Here is a 23127-nt window from a genome sequence, read left to right as displayed (position 1 = left end):
AAAATAAATCTTTAAAAAATAAATAATGTCTGATTACCTGTGGCAGTTGTTTTCACAAGTTCACACTTACATAAGATCGAATAGAGTACATTTTTTTATAATTTTTTTTTTTAAAGATTTAAGGCTAATAAGCGCATTTGGTGTGCTGTCCAAGGGGATTAAGGGCTCTGAGCTTGGAATTGATTTAGCCCAGTTCTCCCCCATATTGCCAGCCAAGAGTGAGGAACGGGGTGGCGGAGGGATGCAGAAAACTTTCGAGGTAACTATAGGTGAGTTGGCTCTCATTTGTGTATATACCTCCTCTTGAGCTGATTAAATAGAAGGTTTAAATGTGCTCCTCCCAAACTTTGTTTATAAAACATCATTTGTCGTTTGAATTCTACATTCTCTCAAGACGCAGACATGTAAGAGGCTGACAGTTAGCTGAACATGTACTAGTTTAATTAGTGACACTTAGCTAACATTTTAAAACCTTTATTTGAATATGGCAACATTTTTATTTTAAAATCTTTATTTGAATATGCAACATTTGTATTTTAAAACCTTTATTTGATTATGACAACGTTACCTCATTCTTCAATATTTATATAATTAAATCGCTGACAGAGACTCCTCCCCAACAGCCAATCACTGTGGGCATAGTTAGTAAGTGTGTTGACATCATCCATAGCAGCCCTTACTCTTATCTTAAGACTTCTTTATGTTCCTTAGTAAAAGTTTGTCTCATCAGCTTTGTGAATAGGTTTTAAGAGAAAACTCTTAAACTAACTAATAACTTTTACTGGCATTTAGGAGAACTCTTAGTGGTAAGATAAAATGTTTTGTGAATACGGCCCCAGAACTAGAGCTATACAACTGTAGATTAACTTAAGAAAAATATAGGAAAAATATTTACAGAACTGGAACATTATACTTACTAAAGAAAATAACATGCAGGTTTTATGGATGTTTCAGTTCAGAACTAAAAAAACAAACTACATAAAAATACCTAACAGCAAAGTCCGTGAGACATAGAATGATTTTTTTTTTTTTTTTTTTTTTTATCTGTATAATGAGCGAATTGTAAGTCTGTTTTATTGGTTTGTTCTGTATTGTAATCAATCAAATCTAAAGTGAATTTAACTGGCACAGTTAATGTAGAGGAATAAAACAACACTTGGAGCCTCATTTATTAAATGTGCGTACATAGAGATTTGTTCCTAGCATGTGCATATGCTAAAATCCATGGCAACTTTCATATTTATAAAAAAGCTCTTTGACGTGGATGTTGACTGGTGGTCTGTTTTTATGTTAATGACATTAATTAGACAGCGTTTACAAAGCGGAGATCAAAAACCATTCAGCAGTGCACAATTCAAGATAATTTGCTTCAGGAAGAGAGAAGTATATTTGAGAAATTATTGCAATATCAATTATTCCGAGGGTATGACCAATTGTTTTCCATATATACATTTTTATTTATTTATTTTTTTTTTTAAGTATCCTTGAAAAGGTGGTTTTACTTGTCAGCAGCAGGTGAATTTTACTGGACCTCAGCGATAAACTTCTCCACACTGTTATCTGCCATGCACAAGCCTTTAAATTCTAATGGATTCTGATTGGCTGACAGTTTTTTATCGTTCTGAAAGTTATCCCAATGATATTGTTCCTCTATATCGCTATTGTTATTGTATCGGTATAGCTGTGGTGTGGACTCTTCTATTTTTATATTTAAAATGATTTTTAGAACTATATCTTTATAGTTATCTTCATAGTTATCATTCTTAGTGTGAAGGGGCCTTTACTCTTCACACCACCAATCCTGTTATCAGTGAGATTTCTTTTGTAATTTCGTCTGGCTCAATCGGAAAATGGTGGGAAGAGTTAGTGTAAATAGTCTCTGCCAACAAGGCAGTAGTTAGTGTAAATATACACATTCAGAGAGGGAGAAAAAAACAAACAAATAAGAAATGGGTGCAAAACATGATCCTGTATAAGTTTTTTGTTTTTTATAAGCTATTTATAACGTTCTGTTACAATGGAGACACCGGAGGCAGATGTAAAAGCAACAATGGTTTGTTTATTGGTGATACAGCAGAGCAACAGGTAAGGGAGTGAAGATAAAGCATTACTTGAATGAAGATGAGAGGGTAATACTGTCCTTATGTTGTATTTCAGATGCAGATGGAGATTGGCGTTGGAGGATGATGGCGGAGACACTCACACACACAGGCAGGTAGGCACACGAGGAGAACGAGACGATGGATATGACTGGAGCAGGTAAGTATAGCGTTTGGAGTCCTTGAGGTAAGCATACATATCATTGTAGTGCAAACGAGACCAGACAGTGAATGTGTGTGAGTGTGGTGGTTTTATACTGGCAGATAATTGCAGTGCTGATGAGGTGCAGGTGGCAATGATTAGTATGCTGGTGATAGAGTGCGTTGGTAAGGGAGTGAGGTGGAACCTGACGTGTCTGTGACAGTACCCCCCCTCCCACTGCCCGCTCCTGAGGGCCGAGGACCCCGACGTCATGGTGGTCATCCTCTAGGGCGTGGGGCAGGTCTGTCCGGATGGTTGGTGTGGAAAGTCTGTAACAGATTAGGATCAAGGATATCATTCTTGGGGACCCATGAGCGTTCCTCGGGGCCATAGCCTTCCCAGTCCACCAGGTATTCCAATAGACCACCATGGCGCCGGGAATCCAGAATCTCACGAACCACGTATGCAGTACCATCGTCCAGGATGAGTGGAAGGGGGGGCTCGACGGCTGCCACGTCTGGTTCTGTGGAGGGAAGAACAGAAGGGTGGTGAGGCTTAAGGAGTGAGACATGGAATGTGGGATGAATTCTTTTGTACTGTGCAGGGAGTTGCAGACGGTAGGTGACGGGGTTGATCTGTCGGATGATGGTGAACGGGCCAATGAACAACGGCTGTCATGTTGCGTCTGCGCAGGGCTCTCTGCAGTTGGTGGTGAGCCGAGTCCCAAACCCTCTCGCTCTCCCGGAACCAGGGGAACAGCGGGGGTTGGTAACAGAGTACGCACTGAAACGGTGTTAGTCCAGTAGTGGCTTGTCGGAGGGAGTTTTGTGCATACGCGGCCCAACCCAGGTACTGGTTCCAGGAGTTCTGGTGGCCTAACAGATGGTACGCAGGAAGCGGCCTATCTCCTGGATCTTCCGTTCCGTCTGCCCGTTTGACTGAAGATGGTATCCGGATGACAGGCCTTCCAGAACGCCTTCCAGACATGGGAGATAAACTGGGGCCCTCTGTCAGAAACAATGTGTTCGGGGATTCCATAATGACGAAAGACATGGTTAAACATCAGTTCAGCAGTGGTCATGGTGGTAGGCAGACCCTCCAGGGGGATCAGACGGCAGGATTTAGAGAAGCGATCGACAACTACCAGGATGCAAGTGTAACCATCAGACTCGGGGAGATCGGTGATGAAGTCCACTCCCAGGTGTGACCAGGGTCTCTCAGGAATGGGCAGAGAATTGAGCTTGCCGGTGGGAAGATGGCGTGGGCTCTTGGAAATGGCACACTCCCTGCAGCCCTGCACGTACCTTCTGACGTCGTTGGCCATGTTGGGCCACCAGAAGCGTTGTTTGAGCAATGAGAGGGTCTCATTGACCCCCGGGTGGCCAGTGCCAAGTGAAGAGTGAGCGTTGTGCAGAAGTGGAGTGCGACGTGCCCGTGTGACATATTGCAAGCCTTCTGGGCAACTTGGCGGAGTGCGTGAGGAGGCATTGGAGGAGGGTAAGGTCTCTTCCGACCACTGGATAGGGCTCACGAAGATCGATTCGGGCAGGATGGTTTCTGGAGTTTCAGTTTCTTCTTCGGGAGCATGGAGACGAGACAGAGCATCTGCTTTAGTATTTTTGGAACCTGGACGGTAGGAGATGGAGAAGTTGAACCTTGAAAAGAACATGGCCCAGCGAGCTTGGCGAGGGTTGAGTCTTTTAGCAGCCTTCAGATATTTGAGATTCTTATGATCAGTGAGAACTTGGAAGGGATGGTTAGCCCCCTCCAACCAATGCCTCCATTCTTCGAGGGCAAGCTTGACTACCAGGAGCTCACAGTCACCGATGTCGTAGTTGACCTCCGCCGGGTTGAGCTTGCGGGAGAAGAAGGCACATGGATGGAGTCTACTTGGCGTCCCCTGCTGCTGCGAAAGGACCGCTCCCACTCCGGTGGTGGAGGCGTCCACCTCCACAACGAAAGGTAAGTCTGGGTAAGGGTGGATGAGGAGGGGAGCAGTGGTGAAGGCTCTCTTGAGGGTCTCAAAGACGTTGGTGGTTTGTTGGGACCAGGACAGAGACTTGGGCTGGTGACATAGTAGGTTGGTGAGTGGGCTGACGATGGTGCTGTAATTTTTGATGAAGCGACGGTAGAAATTGGAGAATCCGAGGAAGCGTTGGAGTTCTTTAATGGTTGTAGGAGTGGGTCAGGTCTGGATAGCGGAAACCTTCCCCTCATCCATCCGGATGCCACTGTGATCAATAACGTATCCCAGGAACTTGACAGAGGGCTGGTGAAAGGAGCACTTTTCAGCTTTGAGAAACAGGTGGTATTGCCGTAAGCTTTGGAGGACCTCTGCAACGTGGTGGCGATATTGGGCCAAGCTCCGGGAGTAAATGAGGATGTCATCTATATACACCAGCACAAACTTGTGGGGAAACTCCCGGAGCACCTCGTGGATGAAATCCTGGAATACGGAGGGGGCGTTGACCAGGCCATACGGCATGACAAGGTATTCATAGTGGCCGGTGGGCGTGACGAAGGCGGTTTTCCACTCGTCCCCCTCACGTATCCGGATGAGGTTATACGCGCTGTGGAGGTCCAACTTGGTTAACACAGTGGCACCACAGTGATGTTCCAGGGCCGCTGGGACGAGGGGAAGTGGGTAGCGGAACTTGATGGTGATCTTGTTGAGGGCATTTTCATTTTTTGAATGGAGGGAATGATTGCACTCACCACGGGTCGAGGAGGACGAGTTGGGCATGTGGAGATGACATGCCCCGGAGATCCACAATATAAACATAAATTCCGGGTCAGCCTTCTCTGTCTTTCAGCTGTAGTGAGACGTGAATGATCCACTTGCATTGGTTCACATGCTGGTTCTGGAGAGCTGATGGGTTCAGACCGACGGAGGAGGATGTTGGAGAGTGGCTGGCCCTGGTGCTCGAGGAGACACGACTGCATACGAGAACCCACGCAGATAGCGAGTTGGATGAAGCGTTCGAGTCCTATGGAGTCCTCGTATGCAGCGAGATGCAATCGCACATTAGGCTCCAATCCTTGAAGAAAGGTGGTGATGAGGGCATGTTCATTCCATCCGCTGGTGGCGGCTAGCGTTCTAAACTGCAAGGCATATTCGTTAACAGAGTTATTTCCTTGTTTTAGATTGTAAAGTTTCTCACCAGTCGATGAATCTGCCAGAGGTTTCCCGAAGACCTCACGGAAGTGAGAGACGAACGCCGAATATGACTTCACAACAGAGCCTTTCTGGGTCCACAGAGAATCTGCCCATTGAAGGGCCTTACCTTGCAGTTGGGAGATGATGAACGCAATTTTAGCTGTGTCGGTGGGGTAGAGGTGCGGTTGCATCTCCAGGACCAGTTCACATTGGAGGAGAAATCCGCTGCATTCCTCCGCCGATCCTGAGTAGGGCGCCGGTTTGGCCATGGGACTGGCGGTGAACGCTGGAGAAGGAGCAATGATGGTGGGTGCGGAAGTTGCAGCGTTGGTGGATGACGGTGAAGATGGTGGTGGTATGAGTGCTCGGCGGAATGCGTCCACGAGCTCCTGGAACGGGTCGGTGGTGCTCATGCTGTTGACTGTTGTTATGGTCCGGTCTTCTGTTACAATGGAGACACCGGAGGCAGATGTAAAAGCAACAATGGTTTGTTTATTGGTGATACAGCAGAGCAACAGGTAAGGGAGTGAAGATAAAGCAGTACTTGAATGAAGATGAGAGGGTAATACTGTCCTTATGTTGTATTTCAGATGCAGATGGAGATTGGCGTTGGAGGATGATGGCGGAGACACTCACACACACAGGCAGGTAGGCACACGAGGAGAACAGGAGACGAAGGAGACGATGGAGATGACTGGAGCAGGTAAGTATAGCGTTTGGAGTCCATGAGGTAAGCATACATATCATTGTAGTGCAAATGAGACCGAGAACAGTTCCAAAGCCTCAGCAGAACCGATACACATCTCAGAGCAACAATTATTGGAGTTTCTGAATGAAAGCGCATTTTTAACAAATCTGTTGAACAAATGACTCAAACACCAATTCAAGATTCAAGTCTGACACTTGCTTCGTTTCTGAATGAATCCACCACTTTGAATGAATTGGCTGAATGAATAGCTGCATTTCCACTTTCGGGCCAGTGCGATAGATTGTTGGTATTTTTATTTTATTTACCCTTTAAATTACTAGATTTAATATAAAATAAGCATATTTTTCACATTCTTTCACTTAAATAAAAAAAAACACTTTTTTATTGCATGCATAGGCTTCCTGCTCCGCTACTGTTCGAACGCTCTTGCTTACAGCTCCTAATTTTAACTACAGCAAATCAGCACAGTGCTCAAACGACAAATCTTGGCACCAACAATCTTTTTAGCTGGAAGAATTGCTACAAAAAAGGGCAATTTTTATCCAACCAGCCTCCACTGACGGCAGCCATCAGCTTACATTCCGGAGAAGGGAAAACACAGCTGCCTACATCCAAAAGGATTAGAAATAATATGCCTCCTCTGGTTGAAGAATCTACCTGCTGCACAAACTGCCACAGACTTCTACAAAGGATTGCAGTTCTTGAAATAAAGTTACTTGCGGGACTACCAAACCAGATGGAACACACAACAAAGCTTCGTCATGGATATCCTCAGCACACAGTCGGTGAGTCCCATAAATCTAATGCCCCTAAACAGACCTTACTGAGAGCCGAAATTGATCAACATACTAATTGATGGCACAAACAGGGAGCGAGACCCAAAGGCACTCGAGACATCAGATTGTCACGAGTATCACATATTAATGCAGTAGCATCCTCTACCCCAAACACTAGCTCCCTACCACCACAAATACATCTGGAGAACAGATTTGAAGTGTTAATGAATGTGGGTGAGGAATCTCCAGACATGATGAATGTGGGTATGGAATCCCCAAACATGATCGGACACAGATCAAATCAGCCAGCAGCTAACACCGATGCTAAGTGCCACTCAAAGTCGAGCAGACAGCAGCACTGAGCTCTTAGAGCAGCCGAGCCCAGGACTCTGATAGTGGGTGACTATTATCAGAAACATTAGCAGCAGTGATACAACTACATGCTGCCTTCCACAAGCAACTGTTTCCGATGTAAACAGGGAACTTAAGAGCATTCTGATGAAATAGAAGACTGCAAATTGACTAATCATCCATGTGGGGAAGAATGATATTCGGAAGGAGCAGTCAGAACTCCTTAAAAGGAATTTCAATGAACTTTTTGAAATGCTTAGAAGACTAAAAGTTCAGTCATTCATCAGTGGACCACTCCCAGCAAGAGGAACAAATAGATTTACATGGTTGCTTAGGCTTAATACATGGCTGCAAAAAACCTGCAACTTAAAAGGACTGAATTTCATCGACAACTTCAATCTGTTCTGGAGTCAGAGACAACTGTTCACTCATGATGGCCTGCACCCAAACAAACTGGGCTCAAGAGTGCTAAAGGACAATACCTACTTCTCCCTCCATCATCCTTCAGCAGTGTGTGCCAATCTGAATGGCACAAACACACCTGGACAGAGTACAACTAACCACAGGACTTCATTTCAGCACCTGAATGGACATGCGGTTGACACATCCCACAAGGTCAATGATAACACCATGCAGCCACAAGAGCCACTGCTCACAGACACAATCCTGACTGAGCCCTGCCCACAGAGCTCACCGAGAGACAGTGACGTGTTAGAACTGCTCCAAGATTCAGCACCCAAGGTCGACTTTCGGGAAAACAGCCAGGGAAGCCAGGACAACATATTACAGCCTCCGGTAACACCAGAGCAACAGCCCCTCTCACCGGACATGTTATCCCTCTCTCTAGCATCACCTTTTCTGTGCTTCTCAGAGAAAATGGAGGAACTAGTGTATGCTGGAACCAAACTATCCCACTCTTTTGCTGTGAGCCCCCAGATATCAACAAAAAAGCGTCAAGCCCCGAAACCACCAAAGCCTGTGGGCCCAGCTCGCCCTCCCCCTCCTCCTGCGAGAGCTCTTCGGCCCCTGCCACAGCGCCAGGGCCCTCACCCTCCTCCATCTGTTCTAGGTGAACCAAAAACAACCGATAACAGCTCTCAGTGATGTGTGTCGTGTCCCCGCTATGATAACAGTGACTTTATCAAATGTTTACAGAACATGCGGGAACCCAGTGTGGCTGTTGCTTTCTCTATTTCTGTTTTATTACGTGATAGAAAGCCTAAAGCCTTCTCAAACCATTTGGCAAACCCATTTAATCTGCTGCCTATTACATGTCAAACTAAGATTACTGTAGAGACAGATAGTAAGACTGTTAAGTTAGCACTTTTAAACATCCGCTCTCTTAAAAATAAATCACTTCTAGTCAATGAATTTATAACCACAAACAACCTAGATTTTATGCTTCTAAATGAAACATGGCTTGAAGACAGTTGCAGTTCAACAATCCTGAATGAAACAGCCCCTCCTAACTTTACATTTATGAGTGTCTGCAGAGCTGTTAGGAGAGGTGGAGGTGTTGCTGCTCTATTTAAAGATGTCTATCAATGCAAGCAAGTGTAATTTGGTGATTACTTGTCTTTCGAATACTTGGGTATTGTGTTAAAAAGTGCTCCTTGCATTCTACTTATAGTAATTTACAGGCCTCCAAAATACTCTCCAGCATTTGTGGAGGACTTTACAGAACTGTTATCAGCAATTTCCTTGTTTGACTGTTTTGCTATTACTGGGGACTTTAACATCCACATAGAAAATGCAGAATCCAATATGGCAAAATAAATCATAACTGTTTTGAATACTTTTGATCTGACTCAACATGTACATGGACCTACACACAATCGTGGACACACTCTAGATTTAATTATTAGTAAGGGTCTAAACATTTCATCCATTGCCATTAAGGATGTAGTGCTATCTAATCATTTCTGTATTTTCTTTGATTTATTGATCTCTCCATCTGTTGAAGCTGTTTAAGCGATGCTTAAATGAGAATAATAGTGCACTGTTTACGAAAGCTATATCTTTAACACCAAGCATATCTGCAGACTTTGTTGATTTTCTCCTTGATTCTTTTAACTCAAAAGTACAGAACGTTATTGATAACATTGATCCTGTGAAAGTCAGGAAGAAAAGTGGCAGACAAAAAAAGCACCTTGGAGAAACTCAACAGCAGTGCAAAATATTAAAAGACAATGCAGAAAAGCTGAGCGCATGTGGCGAAAGACAAAACACGAAATCCACTATAACATCTATAAAGATATTCTTCATGCTTTCAATGTGGAAATAGGCAAAGCTAGACAGACCTTCTTCTCAAATATTATAAACAGAAACTTAAACAACACCCGCACTCTTTTTGCTACTGTAGAGAGACTAACAAACCCCCCCAAGTCAGATTCCCATGAATTGCTCTCAGACAGCAAATGCTGTGAGTTTGCTTCCTTCTTCTCTGAGAAAATTAATAACATCAGAAAGGTGATCAGTACATCCTTGAGCTGCACTGGGGTAAAACAGATCAGATCACAACCTCAGAAAGCAGCTATTATGTCTGTTTTCGAAGCAATTGATGGGAAAATTTTGGAAGAAATAGTACAGCACCTTAAAAGGTGCCATCGAACATTTATTTTTCCAAATTGTAATAATAGTCTAAGGTGTCCCCTGAATGTGTCTGTGAAGTTTCAGCTCAAAATACCCCATAGATTTTTTTAATTAATTTTTTTAACAGCCTATTTTGGGGCATCATTAAATATGAGCCGAATTTATGCTGCTGCCCTTTTAATTCTCGTGCTCTCCGCCCACGGAGCTCGCGCTTGCCTTAAACAGTGCATAAACAAAGTTTACACAGCTAATATAACCCTCAAATGGATCTTTACAAAGTGTTCGTCATGTTTAAAAATGAAAATAGCGACAGCTCTTGTCTCCGTGAATACAGTAAGAAACAATGGCAACTTTAACCACATTTAACAGTACATTAGCAACATGCTAATGAAACATTTAGAAAGACAGTTTACAAATATCACTAAAAATATCATGATATCATGGATCATGTCAGTTATTATCGCTCCATCTGCCATTTTTCACTATTGTTCTTGCTTGCTTACCTAGTCTGATGATTCGGCAGTGCACAGATCCAGACGTTAATGCCTGCCCTTGTCTAATGCCTTTCATAATGTTGGGAACATGGGCTGGCATATGCAAATATTGGGGGCGTAACAGTCAGTGTTATGTTGAGATTCGCTTGTTCTTCTGAGGTCTTTTAAACAAATGAGATTTCTATAAGAAGGAGGAAACAATGGAGTTTGAGACTCACTGTATGTCATTTCCATGTACTGAACTCTTGTTATTTAACTATGCCAAGATAAATTCAATTTTTAATTCGAGGGCACCTTTAAAACATCAACCTGCGCCCTTGACACACTTCCCACATCTTTTTTCAAAAGCGTGTTTAACTGTTTAGAAGCAGATCTTCTAGAAGTGGTAAACACCTCACTTCTCTCTGGGACTTTTCCAAAATCCCTGAAAACTGCAGTTGTTAAGCCCCTCCTGAAAAAGAGCAATCTGGATAACACCATATTAAGCAACTACAGACCAATCTCAAATCTTCCTTTCATAGGCAAGATCATTGAAAAAGTTGTTTTCAATCAGCTGAACAAGTTCTTAAGATTGAATGGATATTTTGACAACTTTCAATCTGGTTTCCGACTGCATCACAGCACAGAGACAGCACTCATAAAGATAATAAGTGATATTCGCCTAAACACAGATACAGGTAAATTATCAGTGCTGGTTCTTCTCGATCTCAGTGCTGCACTTGACACTGTCAATCACAACATTCTTGACAGGCTGGAAAACTGGGTTGGGCTTTCTGGGATGGTCCTTAACACTCTGAGGTCTGAAAACGCGCCGGAGCATTTTGCAGGTTTTTTTCACATTGTCATGTCATAGAGACATAAGTAATATATCAATTGAAACTATAGAATATCTTCTTTTATTTGTATACACACTAGAGTAAAAACAAAATGTTGTGCTTTTTGTAAAATAAAGAAAACTAACATGATGCGTGATCTCTCGTCTCCCTTTCAAAAAAGTCCAATCTGATAGTTCTCAGAAAATTAACTGTAACTTAGTGAATACTAATCACAGAAAAAATACACTTATGTCTCAAAAAACGTTAAGATGTCAGGTTTTAAATCATGTAAGTCAAATCGAAAACAAACCTTCTGTGTTTATGTAATCTGTATGAAAAGAGAGCCATGTCAGAAGCCAGTGATTCAGCTCATTATCCGCTAATGTGGCCACGCCCACGGAGTCAGCACTATTCAGACACAAATTCAGTCAATACATGCATTCATCGTCTCAGAGCGCCCTCTGACTTCAAGTATGAATTGAAAAACCCAGCGCTCATAGTAATGACAATGAATATTAAATAAATATAACTCCTCTGTATAGAAAATTGACATAAGCATATGAGAATCCAATATTTCTCCAAATGTGCATGCTTTTAAACTAAAAGCCTATATTCAGACTCTTTGCATCACAGAAATACATTATATTTTAAAGTATAATATAAAACCATTACTTTATATTGTAATAATATTTTTTTGTATGTTTCATATAGCATGATGAGCTTGAGACATCACAGAAGGTTTTTTCACAGCCTACCTGACTGAAATGCCTCATTAATATGCAAGTCATTTCAGCTCATTACTATGCAATTCTTTTGTCTTCTCAGGTGAGAATGGTCCATTATTCAGTGGTGATTCATGCCTCCACGCATACTGTGTTTCTTGGCAAAAAGTGTCTTACAAAAACTAAATCAATATATTGTTTTATATGAAGGAGTAGGCAGCATAATTTTTACATAATTTTGAAGCAAAAACTCTAGTCTACAATCTCCAATACCCTTAAGTATTGTAAACACAGATTTGCTATACTTTTTTTGGCCTTATTTCAGTGACTTAAGTTTTTTTTTTTCAATAACCACGCATACACATTATTCCTTCAAAAACACAAACATGTACATACATGTTCCTCACATATTACTGTAGCCTAGTTTGTGTTGAATACAGTGTAATGACACTTTTTCCATTAATATATTTATGAACAACTGAAAAAAGCACAAATGTCAGGGCATGTCAAAACTTCTCCAGGCCCCAAATTAGAATTAGATGCTTTGTCTCCAGTCAAGACTTGTTCATGCTTTCATCACCAGCAGGGTGGATTATTGTAATGGGCTCCTCACTGGCCTTCCCAAAAAGACCATAAGACAGCTGCAGCTCGTACAGAATGCTGCTGCCAGGATTCTGAGCAGAACCCATGGTTAAGATATCTCTGGATTACAGTCAGAACACTTTCCAAAGAGGGAAATTTCCAAAGGGGAAATTTGAACTGCGTTGCATAGATAAGATACCTCCGGAAGGGGGATTAGGGCTGTGTGGTGCAGTTTGAGGTGTCTTGGCAAAAGGGGAGATTGAAACTGTGTTCATCAGTTTGAAGTGCCTTAACAGAACAGTTAATATCTAGAGAACAGTTAACATCATAAATCATATATTGAGTGTCTCTGCTGACATCTTGCGGAACAAAATGAGATGAAATTGCATTTCATGACTACTGCCACTTGTCCTCAAAGCTGTATATGGAGCAAATGTACTAGAACATGGGAAAACAACTCCATGTTGAAGTCAGTTTGATTGAATGGTTAAACTATAAAATGTTGTTATAGTTTAACCATTTATTTTTAAAGGGTCGGTAGGGAATTTGCTTATCCTTTACTGCATGTCAAGTGTCAACGCATTGTTTTGTTGTAGTTATGTCCATGAATACATGAACACAACGTAAGCAAACAGTGCTTACAGTTTTGTGCTTATTGCAACATGATCTACAAGTCTTGTAAGTTCTGTATCAACAAAGGACGCCTGAGAAAACCCGGATGCTCATACGATGATGTGTAACGTGTAGTAGTGCCCTAGTGAAAAAAAAAAAAACATACTTTATTGTATTTTAAATATATTCCCTTTTTCTATAGTACATTGCAAATATACTAACAAAAATTTACTATTTTTAAATATATAAAAAGTATATTAGCATCATATTTTCACAATACAACACACTTTAAAATAATTGTACTTTAGTATATTTTCTAAAAAATATATATTTTAGAAAAATATACTTGAAGTGAAAGTTAAGTTTATTTTTTAAAAGTGTATTTATTTGTACTTTATAAAAAAATATATATTTGTGGTATATTTTAACGGTGTGCTGAAAATTATTATTGTAACAATGCACTGAAAGTATATTTAAAAAAAAAAATACATTAATATCCTGAAGTTGTAGTGTATCTAAAGTTAAATTTGAGTATATTTTTTAAGTTTACTTATTCATGTTTGTAATTCATTTTATTACTTGTTATGCTTATTTATTTCAGTATGACTAATGCATTAAAAGCCCATTTTTATATAAAGCGTAGCCTACAATTTCCAAATATTTGTAAATATGTTTAATAAGTTTACATTGGCAGAATCATTTTACAATCGTACACACAAATCTATATTGAACAACACAAATGCAAAACAATATTTTGAGTGGTTGAACTTGAGAGTTGAGACTTATTGGAATTCAAATGTCTCTCCAACTTGGTTTGTGACTAATCAGATTTTGTTGCTCACTGCCTTCAGCCAATCAGAGCTGCTGACGTCATGGTACTCGTCTGAATCCCCCTCACTCAGGTGAAGTATAATGTCGCAATGTACAATTTATTTAATAAAACACTGAAAGTGCAATACATCACTCAGTCTTTGGGAATTCTGACCAGTTCAATCAAGTGATATCGCAGACTTACCTTGATGGCGACAACAACCGGCTTGGAATTTAATGGCCTACGCGATACTGAAAGAACCGGAGAAAAGTCCTGCTATTTGGAGGTAAGTTGTAGTCTACCAGTTAACAAACGGAGAGCAAGATTTCGGCTTGATATCTCCTTTTGAGTTTGTGTGTGGTGGTTTATGACACATAAATGCAGCACCAAAATGCCCCGTTCATATGATTGGTCAAATCGGCCTGTATTCTGTACGATATTAATTCATAAAGTGTTGTATGCTTGACTATGTACCGAAAACAATATCGACATGCCATACTGATACAGTTCCCTGCTGCTAATCTTAATTTACTGTTCAAAAATAATATTGGTTCAATGTAGGATTTAGACAGACTATTGTAAACATGAATAAAAAGTTGAACATTCTGTCTGACCTCATATCTTTTGTATATTCTGTTAACAGATGCTGTTCTTCATGAGTTTCTGCAGTCAAATGCCTCTGTGAAAGCGGCCATCAGACACAATAATGAGAAGCTCATCAAACAATGGAATATATTGTGTAATTTGTATTTGTGTATTGAGGGTCACCATTGGTCCAATATTTTTTTTTTCTTTAATAAAAAACATGGTAAGGTTTGCTGAAACCATGTTAGGTTTAAATAATAAAACATTTGATTTGTTAATGAAATATGTCTCTTCATTAGTGATGTTGTTACATTTTATTTATTTTAATGGCCTTGAAAACAAATGCATTCAACTTTGGGAAAATGTCACCTAAGTAATTTGTTAAACGGTGTTTAAATGGTAGCACAATTATAATACTGTATTGTATGAGATTATGTAATTTAAACTACAGTAGTCAACATTTGAAGTGGATCAAAAATTTCAGCAAAGTTGCCCTAAGAAGAAGGTTTTAGGACAACTGATTAAAGGTTTTGATCCACTTCAAATGTTGACTATATTATACAAAGTATGAGTAATAACAAAGTGTATTGTTATTGACTACAAAGTGTGTAATTTTTAGTATTTGGAATAAGCCAAAGGCACTGAGCATACAGTATATACTATTACGTTTAATATAATATATTCATAGTATATTGCTTTTTATACTTTTAAATTTTTATACAACTTAATTACAACTAAAATATACTTAGTACAAAATCAGTTGTTTCAAAATAGCACACTTTAAGTTAACTGATCATTAACACACTTGAAACATACTGATAATTAGTCTGGCTGCAAGTATACTTAGCATACTTTTTTTTTTTTTTTTTTCCACTAGGTTGGTGCTTCTTAGGGGGAGTATTTTCACCCCTACTCCTTGCCACTCTGTTTCAAGGGGCAAGAGGAAGAGGTAGGCGTAGAGGTAGGCAAAGGTGTATAAAATAGAATTAAGATTGGGCCTTAATGTGAATAAAATGTAATATTCATTAATAAAAACTAGACCAAAATATTTATGATTTTATTTAACCAAGATTAAAATGCTCAAACTTTCAGTCAACTAAATCTTTACCAAAAAATTTTTATTTATTGTTGTCACATGCAGTAGACTATAATGGCCACCACCACAAGTATAAGTCATACATGTGGGAAACAATATTGTTTGGATCAAGATAGTAATCTTTTAACAATTAATTGTGCAGCTCTATCCAGAACACATGTGAAAGTGTAAAAACAGGTGTCATCAGGGTATTCATACCTTGAGGGTGGGATGTATTTCCGAGCCACACCATCCTGTTTGCTCTCCAAAAAGGTCTCCTAACACAACACACTAATTTTTACAGAATTCAAGATCACAAATTTCTTGTAGTATTAATGAGAAAACTAGAACAGTAAAATTGTAAACCAACTTTGATGTTAGTTTGAGAAAGTTTAAAATAGTTTAAAAAAGATATTTGCTAAGTTGTTCTGGGTGGTTGCTAGGCAGTTGCTATGGTAATCATTGGATTAAATTTTTCCTCCAGTGAAATTCTGCTAGTGTTCAGCTGAAATTTCAGCTGTATATGTTCTTTGTAGGAGGTCAGTCACATGGATATGACTATTGTGAGTCAAAGCCATAGTAGTACCAACTGGCAGCAGTAAGTGTATCACTTTCAAAATGCTTTAAAATCACCCTCTTATTTTTACCTGATTTGCTTCAATCTTCATCAGTAAATTTTTAAAAGAGGGCAGGTGTAGACCTGTGAAAGGATTTATATGATATATTACTGTTGCCATGGCAAAACGTTAAACTTTAATAATATTCTTTGGTGTTTTTGAGGCTCTTAGCATGCTTAAGATTGCATGAAACTCAACAAACACGTCACAGTGGTTGGCCAGCAGACATGGGCAAAACCTCAGAAACGAACAGGAAGGAGGGGCTCTATGGCACCAACTTTGGACAAAAGTGAGGGGATTAGTTTTACCTACAGCCACTAAACACAGAACATATTGTTCTCATCAAGCTGGATAACTCTGATCAACAGAAAGTCAGCTATTTTGGTTTGAATATGGATTTTTTTTGTGAAAAATCAGGCTTTGAATTTTAAATGACTACTCTTAGGCACTTTATATGGTAGCTTCAGGAAAACTGTGCATGGCGGGCTATAGGCATTTAAAATGGTTAAACATAAAAGGACTATGTCAAATTCATTTGAATACACCACATTTACTGCAGCAGATGGTGCCCATATGATCACAAACCACAACAGCCACATCCATGAGATAAATTAAATTTAGATTCATTTCAGATAAATTTTAGATACATTTAGATTAATCCAGTCTAATGCAAATGTCTGTGACTGATGATGTTGTATTGCCCTAACACTTCTCTATATGTGTGTGAAAACACCCCCAAATGAAAAAATAGTATACTTAAGCACAATTCATTTCTATGTACTTTAGTATAACTCAGTGTATTTGTAGCACGCTATAAATTGGTACACTTAAAGTCTGCTAAATTGGAACAACTAATTTTGCACTAAATGCATTTTAGTTGTCTAAAAGCAGTGCTGAAGTTCAACTAAAAGTTGTATTAAATATACTAGTTTGTGCTAAAGTAGAACTATTCCAAGTATACTTTAGTAGACTTTAAATATACTCTTGTATTTAAGTTTTGAAATGCAGAATTCACTCAGCATAAGCTTCAAATGTATTTTGGTGACATTAGAATTGCAATTCAATTACACTGTAAGAGTGTTAAACATACATTAATATTATACCGATAACAAACTGTTAGTGACGTTAAAACACATTGCTATGGCATTCCAAGTAAACTTGAAGTGTGCTAATGGCATCATTATAGTGGGCTTTGAATAGGCTACAATAAAGTCAAGTCACAGCTTTAGAATATGCCTTTTACAGACACCCCCAGTTTACCAGTAACTTTCTTATCCAGTGAACATCAGTGAGACAATTGGAACAGATATATATTTGTATATTGAATGTAGGAACCAGTACAGAAGAACACTCACTTTACCTGCTGTGCCACCACACAGATATACTCAATGTAAAACTGGGGTAACTTTGTGTTCTCTCTCTCTCTGTTACAAATACAGCTATAAGTAAACAGATTTTCAGATTATCAGATTAATGGCAGCACAAATTATATGGATTAAAAGACTGAATTGTCTCAATATAGGCACAGTAAGTGGTGCGTGAAAATAAACATGAAACGGCCTGTATATAACAAGAAAGCTGTTGAAGAAATAAAGCATTTGACGCAACATTCATTATCAAGAATGTTTTGCTTACCATGACATGATCTTGACATGATCTGGCATTAACGCAACATGAAGTGATTGCATAAACTGGCATAACATTAGTTTTATTCTTCTGCATGCACTAAAACACAGACAGTTCCGTTTGTTGGTGGAAGAATGTGAACGTACTGAACTACTCGTGTTTCAGAGAACTCAGATGGAATAACACCATCTGTAACATTTCTCTGCCGATTGTCTCTGCGCGCTTCAACTCTCAATTGTGCACCACAACTGCTCCTGATGTAAAATGCAATTAAATGAATTGGCGATCTCGCAGTACGCTGTGGATTTAAATGTGATGCATGAATTAAAATGATTTACTTTTCATGCAGTTAACGTTTTTTAATTTATTTGACATTTTAACTTTTTGTGTAATTTTTGAGGACTGGTCAACATAATTAGTTTAATAATTCGTTTAATAATTCATAATATTTGGACAGCCCTAAGGGCTGCAGTTCATATTTCAAAGTGCAACGGGCCATAAAAGTAGCATTAATTGAAAAAGTGTATTACAGTAGGTGCATTGGAATGCATTAGAAATACACTAAAGTAATATAACTTCTGATCAGATACGTGAATTTCTTTCACCATTTCAAACTATGTTGTTTTCTTTATTTGTCATAATTACAAATATTTACTTATGTTACTACTTTCTATATGTATGTATATTTGCTTTGCAACCATGCACAATTGTTTAAAGTGCTATAGAAATTAAAATTAGAAAATAGAAAATAAAATTATGAAATTAATAAATAGAGCCAAATCATAGAACCTGCAAAAATGATTTTAATATCAGTTTCAGGTAAGAGTAAGGTATGTGTCTAAATTTTTCTGCTCACTTATATGGGTTTATTATAAACAGCCACTTTTATTTTTATATTTATATATTTATATTTATACATTTGAATTATATCAATAAATAATTAATTTATGTGTTGTACGTGATAAAGCACATGATCTTCTGTAATGCCCATATCTAGAAAACACAAAAAACCCACACTAATCAAGATTGTAAAACACACACACAAACAGAATGAGTGAGACTGAGGGAGTGTGGGGGAAGGGAAGAACAGACAGTGAGAGTGAGATTTAGAAGAAATATTTTAAAGAAAACAAATAAATTGATCTAACATATATTGCATTAATTTTAAATACATTCAGGTACCAAACATACAATCTTAATTTGATTTAAATCAAACAATGATTTTACAAGGTATGGGACACTTTCTGTTTCCCTTTTTTTTCCTTACTTTAATCCCTCGTCAGTCGTCATGGCAACACCATTCAAGATATCCAACATCAGTTTGCAATTTAAATAAATAAATAAATAAATAAAAAATGTAGGAGTATTAGTATAAAATTCATAGCCTGATTTAAAAAAAAAGATCCACATTCAAACCAAAATGTGTTTTATATTTTAATTAATCTAATTATCAAACTAATTACAGAATACTATGTTTTCAGTGGCCAACAAATGAACTGGCTTGATTAGCTGCTTCTGGTGTGTTTGATTAGGGTTGGAGCTAAACTCTGAAGTACAGTGACAGGTCTCCAAGAAAAGGGTTAAAGAACTGATCAAGGCTGTAAAGCGCACACACACACACACACACACACACGCATGTTTGTTTTTGTGAATTGTGGGGACTTTCCATAGACTTCAATGCATTTTACACTGAACAAACTGTACATTCTATCCCCCTACCCTGCCCCTACCCCTAAACCTAACCCTCACAGGAAACTGTGCAAACTTTTACTTTTTCACAAAAACTCATTCTATATGATTTATAAACCCATTTACATTGTGGGGACCGCTGGCTGGTCCCCACGATGTAGGTGAACTCAGGTTTATATTACATCATGGGGACATTTGGTCCCCACAATGTAATATAAACAAAAGCACACACACACACACACACACACACACACACACACACACACACACACACAGAGAGAGAGAGAGAGAGAGAGAGAGAGAGAGAGGGAGAGGGGAGAGGGAGAGGGAGAGGGAGGGAGACTATTTTATCAGTAAGATGACTCATAAGATTCAACACTTTAAATAAAAAACAAAATCTACACTGTGACAGTAATGAGTCTTTGTTAATTTCTATATGTATCCAAATAGAATACCTATTAAATATAATTATATCTAAATTAGTGTTTTCAACAGTGTTGTCAAAACTCAAGTTAGTAGATATGAGACCAGTTTCCCTTTTTTGTCCTTACTTTAAACCCTTGCCATGGCAACACCATTTGAGATATCCTATAATCATTCAGAATTTAGCATCTCCAGTGTCTTGTCATCATGTTCAGAAAGTTTGGTGGTGATTGCATGAATCCCCTAAAGGTGATGATACACGTGGCAACTTTTTGAGCAATATTGCTGGGCAATGTTACCGTCAACGGGCAACCTGATGAGACACAGGGCAACTAATTAGGGCAACAGACAGTTGGCAGCAACTAATCAGAGAGGACCAAATCTATTGTCAACCCAATAAATACCTTACTATAAACACTTATAGGCACTTTATTTCACCTTTTCAAATATTTTCTTCATTTTTATTAAAAATAAATGCCTTTTCCGATCTTATTTGTGATAGAAAAAGGGAGAAGAGCGAGTTCAGCAAAAGGCGGATTCGAACCCGCGTTGATCGCATCAAAAGCTACATTCATGTGCCATACGCCCTGTAGCCTACGCTACTACAGACGTTAAACTAACTCCGTCTTTTTAGTATTTAACTGAAAACATTTAATGGCTTAATTACAGCTTACACACATTACTTTGGACAGTTGTTGGTATTTTAAGCAATATATGAGTTAAATTCCCTGTTTTGGGTTGACGCATGACAACTTACTAGCGTTAAAAGATATAAGTTCACATTCTTTTTCTCCGCTCCACTGCCGGTGAGAGGCCGCCATCTTGTTTGAATTTTTTCTGAAATCTCCGAACCGGTCACGTGATCGGCTGCTAACATTCTGATTGGAGTAGGGATGCTCATTTCGGTTAAATTTCTCGACCGACAACCGACGCTCGTTATCCGATTATTAACCGTTAACTGATAAGATTATAATATTGTATAGCCTATATGATGATAATATGACATATATATGACATTAAATAAAAAATACAATTGACGAGTGTCTGTGTCTTCCACGGGTTTATTTTAACATGCAAACAGCATATAGAACAGATAAACAACAGAACCTGGATTCACATTATCAAATTGTCACGCAACTGCAGCGTTTCTGACAACAGAAAAAAAAAAAAAAATTAATAAAAGGCATAAAATAAATAGGCTTACACTAAATATTTTTCACTTAAATGTTTAACAAATTAAGATGACAAAACAAAAACACAGTGAATCCATTGAAGCTTTGAACAACCGGTATTTTAGACATTTTTTCCGTCAAATAAAAATAGCAGGCCTACCTCAAGGATTGTTATTGTTATGACCACGGACGGTGCACGTGTGCATACCGAACGCGTCTTTCCACGCTCATGGGCAAAGGAGTTTCTTTGAAAGGCTCGCGCACGAGACTGAGCGGAATGCGGGAAATAAAGTATACCACAGCCCTAAATTGTAATGGACTGGAGCTCACGGTTCACATCGAGAGAAATGGGAACGCGGGGGCACCGCGATGCGACCGCAAAAGGCACTTTCACTTTCGTGATCAAAGTGCATGCCACTAATAAGCTTTGTAAATGTAGTATTACAGTAGCTATACACATACCAATTATACGCGCAGGTCTCCTCTCGTGCGTCCTCCCCACTGTGTCGCCGGTCGAGGCAATAATTTTCCTTTCGCTTTTCGATATCTCTTTTTTAGATGCCATCAATGCTTTTAACTTTCTAGATGTAATTACCGAACTCAAAACAGTCCATAAACTACAAATCCTCACGAAAACTTCAGTCAAGACTCTTTTACCATGCAGCAAACAGCAAAAAAAAAAAAAAAAAAAAAAACATTTAACTGATAGTATTAATCTGTTAAAATTCTTACTTTCGGTTAACGGTTAAACGGTCAATGTGAGCATACCTAGATTGGAGGATCTCAAAAAATTGCCCACGACCGATCTAACGTATCCAGATATACATTTGTTGCTCATTCTCAATGGGAAAGTGCCCAAGCAACGTTGCTCGGCTACATTGCCCGGCAACATTGCTCAAAAAGCTATCCCGTGTATCGTCACCTTTAGAGGAGTATGTCTAAACATGGGATTGAGTTAGAGACTCCAAAATCTGTGTGTTTAATGTTGGGACTGACCTCTATTATGTGCCAATTTTCACAACTTGTTACCATACGGTTCTATGGGCTGCCATAGACTACTTGAGTGGAAGAAGAACCCCAACAATAACAAGAGGTGCCTATGCACCTTTGGTACTTGGCCCATAATAATAATAATAATAATAATAATTGAATAGTATAACAATATGTTGCCTTCTCAAGCCAACATAATAGCTAAAGTGTGTGAACATACTTTGATGTTGGCTTGAGAAGCCTGATGGTAATATGATCCCAGCTAACACACGACGTAACAGTTACGTAATGTATTCGTACTTTTTGGTAATGTCATGACTTACTAACTGACAACGTAACTACGACGTCGCATGCCAGTAATTTCATTACCTTCAGATTACCATCTCACAACGTCGTCAGTACGTTCTCCTAACGTTATAAGATTACCCAGAACGTTCCAGATACGTCCTCTATTCGTAATATATTGGTAATTCCATGACTTACTAGTAACGTAACTACAACGTTGTATGCCCGTAATAATATTACCATCAAATTACCATATCACAACGTCGTCAGTACGTTCTCCAAACGTTACAAGATTACCAAGGACGTTCCAGATACGTCCTCTATTCGTAATATAATGGTCATTCCATGACTTACTGGCAACGTAACAGCAACGTCATGTGCTCGTAATTTCATTACCATCATTTACACATTCTTTATATGTTATTATTACAAGAATTTGCAATATAAAACGTGTAATTAAATGTCAGACACAACCCAGCTAACACACGACGTAACAGTTACGTAATGTATTCGTACTTTTTGGTAATTTCATGACTTACTAACTGACAACGTAACTACGACGTCGCATGCCAGTAATTTCATTACCTTCAGATTACCATCTCACAACGTTGTCAGTACGACCCCCTAACGTTATAAGATTACCAAGGACGTTCCAGATACGTACTCTATTCGTAATATATTGGTAATTCCATGACTTACTAGTAACGTAACTACAACGTTGTATGCCTGTAATATTATTACCATCAAATTACCATATCACAACGTCGTCAGTACGATCTCCTAACGTTATAAGAAAACCAAGG

The 23127-nt window shown here is 39.0% G+C and overlaps 1 protein-coding gene across 3 annotated transcripts in view; it reads right to left on the bottom strand.

Annotated features, from left to right (window-relative positions):
* becn1 (beclin 1, autophagy related) overlaps positions 1–23127 on the bottom strand; it is a 198135-nt gene that overhangs the window by 43188 nt on the left and 131820 nt on the right. Inside the window, exons 4-5 of one of the 3 annotated variants that reach the window (XM_067369468.1) lie at positions 15742–15813; positions 14477–14541 (exon numbers count right to left, since the gene is read on the bottom strand). The exons of 1 other annotated variant lie outside the window; for it this stretch is intronic. In XM_067369468.1, the coding sequence (XP_067225569.1) occupies positions 14477–14541; positions 15742–15813 (137 nt within the window). The remainder of the gene's footprint in view (positions 1–14476; positions 14542–15741; positions 15814–23127) is intronic. One more of the 3 variants, XM_067369469.1, reaches the window with a different exon arrangement.

This window comes from Chanodichthys erythropterus, chromosome 19 (assembly GCF_024489055.1).
Source record: "Chanodichthys erythropterus isolate Z2021 chromosome 19, ASM2448905v1, whole genome shotgun sequence".
Classification (NCBI taxonomy): Eukaryota; Metazoa; Chordata; class Actinopteri; order Cypriniformes; family Xenocyprididae; genus Chanodichthys; species Chanodichthys erythropterus.
Note: the sequence above shows the minus strand (reverse complement) of the source record. Positions and strands in the feature narration are given on the sequence as shown.